At 39.6% G+C, this 11,031-nt stretch overlaps 1 protein-coding gene across 2 annotated transcripts; it reads left to right on the plus strand.

The window, feature by feature from the left end:
• Positions 1-7,534: 7,534 nt before the first annotated feature.
• LOC106312647 (amino acid permease 5) lies at positions 7,535-10,325 on the plus strand. Of its 2 annotated transcripts, none has more exons than XM_013750244.1 (5): positions 7,535-8,082; positions 8,248-8,518; positions 8,752-8,845; positions 9,130-9,484; positions 9,561-10,325. In XM_013750244.1, exons 2-5 carry the CDS (start codon positions 8,395-8,397, stop codon positions 10,215-10,217), a joined length of 1,230 nt encoding a protein of 409 aa, XP_013605698.1. In that variant the 5' UTR covers positions 7,535-8,082; positions 8,248-8,394; the 3' UTR covers positions 10,218-10,325. The 2 variants fall into 2 exon arrangements, with proteins under 2 accessions (XP_013605698.1, XP_013605696.1); XM_013750242.1 differs by having other exon boundaries at positions 8,285-8,518.
• The last annotated feature ends 706 nt before the right edge of the window (positions 10,326-11,031 follow it).

The raw sequence follows: 11,031 nt of genomic DNA on the forward strand, positions 1-11,031 counted from the left end.
GTGTGAAAGCCTCCTCCATAGACTCTTCTCCTTTGTCTATCATCTCAGCAATAAGGAATGCTCGAAGCTTTGCAAATGGCTGTGAGAAGCATTTGCTGCGCACTATGGATTTCATGACACCACCTGAGAAGCGAGGAATCAATGATAACTGAGAATCACCCATGATCCTTTTTCTCTTCTTCCAATTCCTCCTCTTCTTTCCCCCAGACTTGTCTGATCGCGTGGTGCTATCTCCATTAAAAAGATTTTTACACACATCGAACTCCTTCTGCTCTGATATGCGTCCAGTGTCGATCGATGGAGAAGTGATAGCGCCGATCGATGTTGATGCGGTAGTATCAATCGATGGTGAAGTGGTAGAATGCCGGTTTGTTGGTGTCGATCGATACTGGTTCTGGTGGGCCCTTATCGACTTCATCTTAAAATCGCAACCCTCTCTGAGAAGTTTCTACGTGCTGATGATCATCCAATATCTCACTCTAGGAATCTAGATGCACACTTCTATCTGGTGGAATAGGAAATTCAACTTCAACCACATCGCATGGAACCACAATCTTCACAGGATCATGTATCCTCTTCACTCTTTTGTGAAGCTCAACAGCTTCTTCTTTCCAGATAGGTGGTCTCTGATGTTTAGGGACAGCAAGGTGTGAGGCCTTAGACATGTACATCCTCTCTTCAATCGGCTCCATCTCAATTATGCAACCTGGCGGAACGTCTAGCAATGGGCATCGATCGATATTAGGTGGGTGGTGTCGATCGATAAGTGGTTGGCGGTGTCGATCGATGATGTGGGGTGGTTGTCGATCGATCTCATCAGTTTGGTGTTGATCGATGCTAGCCTTTGAAATTTCCAGATATCCTCTCGAAGTATGTTGATCGTCATCAAGCTTCTTCTCCGAATTCTGATCTATATCTTTAAGCCATTCCTCCAGCTCTGAGGAGTCTTCCATAGTGACTTCTCTGTCTACATCGTCGATCGATGATGAGGTTGGAACGTCGATCGACGTTAAAGTCGTGATGTAGGTCGATGTTGAGGTCGTACCGTTTGGCGACGTTGAAGTCGTGTTGTCGATAGACGTGGAGGTCGCGTTTTCAGTACCATCTTCCTCTACTCTACTCAGCTCTCCAAACACATGTTGTTCATCCCTTTTTGCCATAATGTAGTCGAGCAGCTGTATTGGAATCTTATACTCCCCATACGATGCCAAGAACCTGTCCCATTTATTATTCTTCTCCTTTTCTCAAGTTGCTTCAGCATCATCAAGAAATTTGTAAAGGAAGACTCTTTCAATGTTATCCCAACTGGTTAGAGATCCTGGTTGCAGTTGACTGAACCATTTGAATGCATCCCCAGAGATAGAATACAGAAAGAATTTGCAGAGCATATGGTATTCAGACACTTCATTCTGCTCACTCCTTGACACGAGATCCTCCAGCTCTTCGATGTGTTTTCTGGGATCTTGGTGAGGAAGACCCTAGAAGGGATCTTGACCTACCCCATCATACCACTCTCGGCTCAGGTCAAAGTCATTCATCTCAGCAACATCAATCACATCAAGGATCACATCACCCTGAGCATTAATCAACTGTCATGCGCTGTTGCGAGTGCGACATTTTTCGTCTCTTAGCATCCCATTCTTGTCAAGTTTAAGTATTAACACTTCGATCTTCTCTATCTCCCCGCAAGTTGTGTCGATTTTCACCGAATGAACAGTGTCAGGATGAACAGTGTCGATCGACGCGGGATGAACAGTGTCGATTGACGCGGGATGAATAGTTTCGACCGACATGGGATGAATAGTGTCGACCGACGGGAGATGAACAGTGTCGTGATGAATAGTATCGCGATGAACAGTAGTGTGATAAACAGTACATGGATGAATAGTAGTATGATGAACAGTACCTAGATGAATAATACCTCGATGAATAGTGTTGTTTGGCGGTTTGTTGGCACTGTCGATCACTGCTGCTTGTAGTTTGTCGATCGATTGATGATGTACGTTGTCGATCGATTTCTGGTGTACGTTGTCGATCGATGCTGCTTGGAGGGTGTCGATCGATTCTTCCCTCGTAGACTTACAGATCGTGCATAAATCAGCAGGCTCATTCCTTGAAGGACCTAGAAATCCCCTCTTCATTGTTTCCTGGTACTGGTATGTATGTACCTAAAATAGAAGAAAAAAAAATTATGAGTTTTTCGAACAATAGTAAAACCTAGACTAAATCTAACTAAGCAAGATCTACTGGCGATCAAAGCTCTCCGGCAACAGAGCCAAATTTGATATCACTCAAATTACCCTAAGGAGTGATTTATACTCTCTCAAATAAGAGGTCGAGTTGTAGTGATTGAACAAGACGATTGTTCAGTTTGGCAAGGAGTTTGTTTGATGGAAGGATGGTTGGCTAGATCTAGGGTTTCTATTCAGGTGTTGGAGATTATAATCCTATAGATGCCTAACAATTGCATGCAAGATATATTAGAGCTCAACTCCTTAATCGCAGTGATCAGCGATGACAATATTTCACTGGTTAACTAACTAGATCTTGGGATCTCAACTGTCGTTTATTGATCACAAGAAAGTGTCGATCGATCGTCCTATAGGGATATCGATCGATACACCTTTCACAAATATCGATCGATTGTCAGAAGACAATATCGATCGATGCTTCTAGTTAAGCCTAGGCGTAAGTTGAAATGCTCACTAGCTTTCTAGTTCAGCGGTAGCTTTTTTCCAGTAGTCTAGTATGACAATTCAGGACTGGATGGTCAAGGATGCTTGACTCATGCAAATTCCTAGGTTCAATATTCTAGTTAGCTAATCTAGAACAAGCATTAAGAACAATCAATCAATGAATACCACAACTTAACAATCTATATTTGGGGCTAATCCCTCTAACCTATTTGAACCCTAAACCTAACAGGTGGATCTATTCAGACATGAAGTTTGTCACAGAAATCATAGAAAGAATAGATGAAAATCATAAATAATATAAAACCAAACAATGGAGTTCCAGGAAGACTCTCAAGGAGTTCCTCCTTTCTCTCCTAACTAAGAACAAAAATAAAAGAAAGCTTAGATAGCGTGTAGCTGTCAACAATGGCCTAGAAATAACATAAATAAAGTTTCTGGTCGTCCAAGGGTATTCTGGTAATTTGGGGTTGCTTCTGGGCTTCAGTAGGTCATAAAATATGCTCGTCCCGCATTCTGACATCCATATCGATCAACATTAAGAGTTCTGCATCGATTGACATACGTTCCTCTTCTCGATAGCTTTCTCTCGCGAGGCAGACTTACCACTCATCAGTAAAACGGGCCTAACTTCTGCTACAGGATGCTGATTGACCTGACACTGGTGGCATCGGAAAGATAACTCAAAGCTCTATCTTGTGTCAAAAGATGAGATCAATATAACGGTCAGAAGGTCTCCATACATAGATAGAAATCTGACATGTCTGTGCAGTTCTGCACCTCAAAAGGCTCCAAAATCACCATATTTCTTCAGAACGTACCTGAACCTGTAAATACTCTAAATAGACTCTATATAGTAGTAAATATATATTAAAACACTTATAGACCATGGTTAAAAGTGGGTAAAATCCATGGTCTATCAAGGGTAAAGGAGATGTAGAAGAAGATGTGAACTTCTTTGGAGGAACTAGATTTCAGAGGTTTGGAAACCAGAATGGAAACTTCTATGGAAAGATGAGAAATTTCAACCAGAGTTCGCAGCAACAGAAACCCTACAGCAACAACTACAACAACAACGGGAGTTATGGAAACTCATTCTACCAGAAGCCACCACCGCCTACTCTTAAGAGCAATATTGAAGCGATGTTTGATAAGGTTCTTGAGGGACAGCAGAGCATGACGGTGGACTTCAATGGGAAGATTGACTCTGTCTACACCAACCTGAACATAAAGTTTGAGACTTTGAGCACTCACGTGAAGAAGCTGGAGATGCAGGTTGTTTAGACAGGATAAGCTGTTAAGAGGCAAGAAGCCTTAACAAGAGGGGTAGGAGATGATGTGATGAAGCACCACGTGAATGCCATCATAGATGATGATTTTTGGCAAGTGGTGAAGCAGAAGAAGCTGGAAGAAGGAGATTTCGAAGTGGAAAGCTCGATGAGCTTCGGTAGATCGCATTGGTGTCGATCGACGCCAGACTTCGAACATCGATCAACGGACTTCAATAAAAATCGATTGATTGTCTCTCTAGAGCATCGATCGACGACACCTACGGAGTCGACCGCATCTTGCAATGCCGTGAGGATTATGACTCACGAGGAGTTTGCAGCAAGACACCCACATCCGTCCAGCCCTGTTTATGTCAACATCGATCGGCAAACTGGTCCTGCCATCGATCGACAGAGAGAGACCGCCATCGATCGACAACCTCCAGTGCCCATCGATCGACGCGCACCTCTCACATACCGAGTGCATATGCCAAAGATAGACGTCGCCCGTCTAAATGCACTCATGCCACGACCCAATCCTTCAGTTAACCCTCCAAAGACCACCAGCACACATTCAGATGATGCATCAGAGCGTATGGAAGTTGATAAGGCTCCTATGGGGAGAACCTTGAGGAAAGGGAAAGGAAAGGTTGCTAAGCATCTGAAAAGGGAAGCTAATGAGAAGGAGATGGAAAGTTTCCAAAAGAGAGTCTTCAGGATTCCATTAGAAAAACCATTCGAGGAGGACTATTTTATCCACAGATTATGGATGTTGTTCAAAGAGACAAGAGAAACTGAAGAGGACATTAGGAGAATGTTCTGTGAGGCCAGAGAAAAATTGAAGAATATGATTACACTGAAGAAGAAGAGTGATCCTGGGAAGTTTGCAGTACCATGCACGGTAAAGGGTTTTGAGTTCCCACATGCAATGTGCGACACATGAGCATCATTCCGCATCCTACCTAGGGTTATGGCAGACCATCTGGGTCTGAAGGTGGAGCCTTCCAAAGAGTCATTCACTTTTGTGGATTGTTCTCAGAGAAGCTTAGGAGGAATTGTAAGAGACCTAGAGGTGCATATTGGTAATGCCTTAGTTCCAGTTGATTTCCATGTCTTGGATATTAAGCTGAACTGTCAATGGTAGGAGCAGTGTGCAACATGCAAACCCATCAGCTGTGCCTGACACTCATAGACCCCCATGTTTACTTCAATCCTATTCCAGTTATGAAGCCACGGGCGTCCTCCAGAAGAATTGATAATCCAGGACTCATCGCAGCATGCCACTATGGAGCTGAGTATGAGACAGATTATTCGGCGTCGATCGAAACTCACAGCGCCACATCGATCGACAGTGCCAACAAGAAATCAATGGACATTCCCAAAGAAGAATCGGTCGACAGTAGTCCAGGAGATTGGGAGAACGACTACTACAATCCCACCTTGGCGGCACACACCAGAGACACCTTTCACACAGAGGAGTATGATGAAGATTATAAGGAGGAACGAGCTATAGAGTACAGAGCCATTCTTGATGAGGAAGATAGAATTCTCCACCATTCCTCTTGGAAAAGGAATGCGCCGTCGATCGACAGAACAATCTCAACATCGATCGACACTCATCCTTATCAAACAAGCCAACAACGAGCATCGACCGACATTGCTTACTACCTATCGATCGACACTAGAGTCGACCGTCCACGAGAAGGAGACTACTCGATTGGCAATTGGGCAGATGATCACCATCACGAAAGCTATGCAATAGAAACTGCAATTCATGAGCCAGGAGCAGACAATCTCTTCATGTAACAGCGCAACAGTCCAGCACATCAGCAAATGGTTACAAACGAGATCATTAACACAGCTGGTGGAGTAGATGATCGTCTCAAGAAGAAATCTCAACAGCATACTCGACCGTCGATCGACGTTGACGTCCTTTCATCGATCGACAGACGTCCAAAATTTGGAAAAAGAGCCTATGACCGTGATGGCACTAGGAGATTCCACTGGGAGGAGAGAGATGAATATGGAGTTTACAGAGATGATCTTCAGGGACATGCCAGAGATGTAGACGGACACATCATCGGAGTATCCAAGGATGATATCAGAAGTCTTCTGGAGAGAGTCTCAAGAGATGAGCACAACTACCTATGTCTTCCAGAACATACTAGGTTATTCACACAGACTAAGTTGGTACCAGAGATCTACACCAAGGATGAGATCAACGAGATGTTCTATGGAGTCTGTGGAGCCCAAGAAAAGAATGAAGGCAACTTCCAGATGAAGTTTGATGGTGTCTACTACCCACTGAATGATAGCATCAGTTGGTGTTAACAGTGTTAAAATTTTTTTTGTCAAATATTATTATTTTTTAATTTAATTTTACCTTTTATTTTAAAAACATAATATGATTCTGTAAATTTTTATTATTTTGTTTCCTTTAAAAAATAAATAAATATAAGATAGCAAAATATTATTGGTCGATGAACCTACATATTTATCTAAGGGGTGAACCCATAAATTTCTTTTTTTTTGTCAAAAATTTCTTGTTTCATTTTTAGTTACATTAAATATTATCCAACTATTTTCGTATACAATGTGAATAAATAAATACTGCAAACAAAACATGGTCCAGACTATGACACAAAGCTTGATCATGGTATTTTGAAAAATCTATTTTCATTCGTCTCCTAAACTTGTCTATACACTCTGATGACATGGTGGACATTTCACCCTCATATTTCAACTGATTCTGCAAATTCACTAAATTTATGCATGGTTCTGCAATTTACATCTTTATTTTGTATAGTGACCTTATTAAACCACTAAAAAAGCTATAAAAATTTAGTGACATTCGGACTACAGAATTTAGAATAGTCTTTTGTAATTTGCATAATTTTTAATCATATTTACACGGTTTTCAAAGCATTATATATTAGTTTTCTTTCTCTTCATTGTAGTTGGATATCAACTTGTCAACCCACTACTAAAAAGAGCATATTCGGCAGAACACACACAAAATTCAACTCTAAAATGTCCAAACCATTCAAAGTTCAAACTAGGAAAGTAAGTCAAAAAGTGTTCATGCACGCTTTTAGAATCGTGCGTGTATCTCGGTCAATATTGGTTTTACATTAAATTTATTATAGATTTGGAACGAAAAAAAGAAATAGGAGAAAAAGTGCACGAAGTTTCCTCTCTTTTTTGAGAAAAAATTAGGGTATAACCGGTGACAAAAAAACAGAAAAAAAATAACTCATTTTTTGTTATTTTTTATTTATTTTACCATTTATAAAAAATAATTTTTTTTTCATTCATTTTCATTACTTTTATTCTAGAGGAATATAGAACAAATTTGTTATTCCCAAAATTGATGGGAAATAATTTTTTCTTTGATTCCTATAATTTTATTCATCTGTTTTTTTTTTCTAATCGTTTCTAATGTTCTTCTAATGATTAGCAGTCAGACCTTGGTTATAAAATAGTAAATACAATAAAATTAAAACATTTTTTAATTTAAATTCTATTTTTTTAACAAAATTTAAATTCTATTCGGAGTGGAATATATAGTGGTGTTGGAAGTTCTCTGTTTTATAAATAAATTAATACAAGCTTTTTCTTTTGTAAAAATATAAATACAAGCTTTTGTGAGATCTATTCACATGCATTTACAATCTCATCAGCTTATCTATTCAATTCCTATGCCTCACTCTCTTCCAATCACAGAACCTTTGGCCCAGAGCAAACCGGAACACATCCATGGCTGCTGACCGATGATTTTATTTGGATTGATCTCATCAGCTTTTCTTTTCAATTCCTATGCCTCACTCTATTTCAATCACAGAATCTTCGGCCCAGAGCAAACCGGAACACATCCATGGCTGCTGACCTATGATTTTATTTGGATTGATTCCTTTTCGTTCAATTTCGAGATCTAACGGAGGAAACAGTCTAAAACCTTAACAGTCTTCTGTCGGAAAAAAAATTGAGTTCTATTTCGTCGGCCAAAAAGAAGAAGATGGTCGAGAATTCAAAGAATCGTCAGGAATTACGTATCTCCATCGATGTTCTTCCTCGGAACAGCTCCGACTTATTCGACGAAGATGGCCGTGTCAAGCGAACCGGTATTTTTTCTAATTAATTTATACTTTTTTTTTTATTTTCGTTTCCTATTCAAGTCTTTGTTTTAGGTTTTAGCTAAATTACGCTACTATTTAGCTAAATTTGACTTTTTCTGTTTTTTTTTTCTTTTTGATCAAATAATTTTTCTGTTATGTCCTTAATTTCAGGTTAAATAATTTTACGGTGTGCTTTGATTGGGTTCAGGGACTGTGTGGACAGCAAGTGCACATATTATAACAGCAGTTATTGGATCGGGAGTGTTGTCTCTGGCATGGGCTGTTGCTCAGATTGGTTGGGTGGGTGGTCCAGTAGTTATGATACTCTTCTCCCTCGTCACTTATTACACTTCTATTCTCCTCTGTGCTTGTTACCGTTCAGGCGACTCTGTCACCGGCAAGAGAAACTACACTTACATGGATGCTATCCACTCTAACCTCGGTAACATCAATCACAGAGTTTGACTAGTAATATCACTTGAACGCGGAATAGTCGGATGTTCAAAGCTGAATAAAGTTTTCAAAACGTTAAAAGCTTTTTGTTTTTGTAGGTTATTGACTTTCGTTTCTTTTAGTTATATTTTTAACACAATATTTAAAAAAAAAAATCATGAAAAGTGGTATACAATATGATACTGAGTAAAGATATTTTTTTTTTTTTTGGAAATCTTTCAGGTGGTATTAAGGTGAAATTATGTGGAGTTGTGCAGTATGTTAATCTCTTTGGTACTGCAATTGGTTACACTATTGCATCAGCTATAAGCATGATGTAAGTTCAGACTTAGTTTTCAACTCTTTTGTTTTTTCTTATTACGCAAAATTTTCCACGGAAAGTAGATGCGTGTCTCACTTTGCTGTTCAATATAGTTCATACAAGTCATTTAAGTCCGGCTCAATAATGCATTTTCAAAGTCAGTGTTTCATTATTTTTAATTCTAGTATTAACGAATCTGATACAGTTACTTGTCCAAGATTCTAACGGTTTCAGATTTTTCTGTCTGCTTCATTGTTTGTTTTGTGCTAACTATATATTATGACTGAAAAAAAAAACAGAGCAATCCAACGGACAAGTTGCCAGCAAAGTAATGGGGATAAAGATCCATGTCATGTGAATGGAAATCCTTACATGATTGCGTTCGGTGCAATACAAATCATATTCTCTCAGATTCCGGATTTTGATCAGTTGTGGTGGCTATCCATTGTGGCTGCAGTCATGTCTTTTGGTTACTCCACCATTGGTCTTGGTCTTGGCATCTCAAGAATGGTAGATAACAAAGAAATCAAAGGCACTCTCACTGGAGTCACCATTGGGACAGTGACACCCACCGAGAAAGTCTGGAGAACTTTTCAGTCTCTCGGGAACATTGCGTTTGCCTACTCTTACTCCATGATTCTCATCGAGATTCAGGTATTTTTCTACAATGCGATTGTGTACGTGCCAAATCTCAGGTTTCCGGTTTAAGAAAATGTTTTGATAATGCCAGGACACGCTAAAAGCCCCGCCTGCAGAAGAAAAGACGATGAGGAAAGCGACTCTCATAAGTGTGGCAGTGACGACGCTCTTCTACATGCTCTGTGGCTGCGTAGGGTATGCAGCATTCGGCGATTCCGCGCCAGGAAATCTCCTCGCTGCTGGAGGGTTCAGAAACCCGTATTGGTTGCTTGACATAGCCAATCTCGCCATAGTGATTCATTTAGTTGGAGCTTACCAAGTCTATTGCCAACCACTCTTTGCTTTCGTCGAGAAAGAAGCTTCAAAGAGGTATCCAGAGAGTAAGTTCATCACAAAGGAGACAAAGATCCACATCTTTCCGGGGTCCAAACCTTTCAATTTGAATCTCTTTAGGCTTGTGTGGAGGACGGTTTTTGTGATTACAACAACGTTGATCTCAATGATAATGCCTTTCTTTAACGACGTGCTTGGTCTCTTGGGGGCCATTGGTTTTTGGCCTCTAACGGTTTATTTCCCGGTGGAAATGTATATTGTACAGAAGAATGTGCCTAGATGGAGCACAAGATGGGTTTGTCTTCAAGTCTTGAGTTTGGCTTGTCTTGTTGTGTCTGTAGCGGCCGCAGCAGGATCTGTTGTTGGGATTATCACTGATCTCAAGAGTTACAAACCTTTCAAGACGGACTTCTGAGAGCCGCCTACGGAAAAAAATAAACTCTTGCAATGGGGGAAGAAATTAGAATTATATGTTGTAACGTGATCACTATTGGGCAATTATCTCGGATAGATTTTTTTTTTAGTTTTTGTCACAAAAATAGATTTTAAAAAACAAAATGACTTAAATAGATTTTTTTATTTTGAAAATTTTAATATTTTTTTAGTTTTTAAATTTTGAAATCATACCCCTAAAACTCCATTCCTTATCCCTAAACCTTAACACTAAATCTTAAGGGCTTTTTGCAGAATTGACCTATAATTTAAAGTCAAACACAAAACTAACCTTTTTTTTTTTTTGAAAATTAGTTTTGCCCTATTCACCCCACAAGTTTATATGATTTACGAAAATGCCATCAATTTTTTTTTTCTTTTTTTTTCGAAAATGACATTTTTACTCTCTCACCCTCATCATCTTCAAGTAATTACAAGATTGCCATTGTCATCAATACCACAACCACCATGAACAACCAATTTGAAGCTCTTAATGCTCCCAAAATCGATTTACCCTTCTTCTTTTTCCATTCTTGTGAACTAAACACAACATATCTCTCACTTTCTCTCCACAATGAGCTAAAAAAACCCAAGATTTTGATTCTAAATTTTTTATGGTTCATAGAGTCATAGAAGCTAACGATTCTGGGTGGGTTACTTTCGTTTGTGATTCTGTGTGCTTGGAGAAGCCTTATGTATGCTAAGGAACTTATCTCACCAATTTAAGGTATGACATCGAGTTTTTTTCCAGATCTGTTCGTCAGACGACTTACTTGGGAAGTCGTCTGGCTGTAGAC

This window comes from Brassica oleracea, chromosome C8 (assembly GCF_000695525.1).
Source record: "Brassica oleracea var. oleracea cultivar TO1000 chromosome C8, BOL, whole genome shotgun sequence".
Lineage (NCBI taxonomy): Eukaryota > Viridiplantae > Streptophyta > Magnoliopsida > Brassicales > Brassicaceae > Brassica > Brassica oleracea.

Excerpts from the sequence above, each read along its gene's own strand:
- LOC106312647 (XM_013750242.1), top strand. The coding sequence starts at position 7,977 with ATGGTCGAGAATTCAAAGAATCGTCAGGAATTACGTATCTCCATCGAT. Across the intron at positions 8,846-9,129 it reads GCATCAGCTATAAGCATGAT|AGCAATCCAACGGACAAGTT; the intron begins GTAAGTTCAGAC and ends AAAAAAAAACAG. Across the intron at positions 9,485-9,560 it reads TGATTCTCATCGAGATTCAG|GACACGCTAAAAGCCCCGCC; the intron begins GTATTTTTCTAC and ends TGATAATGCCAG.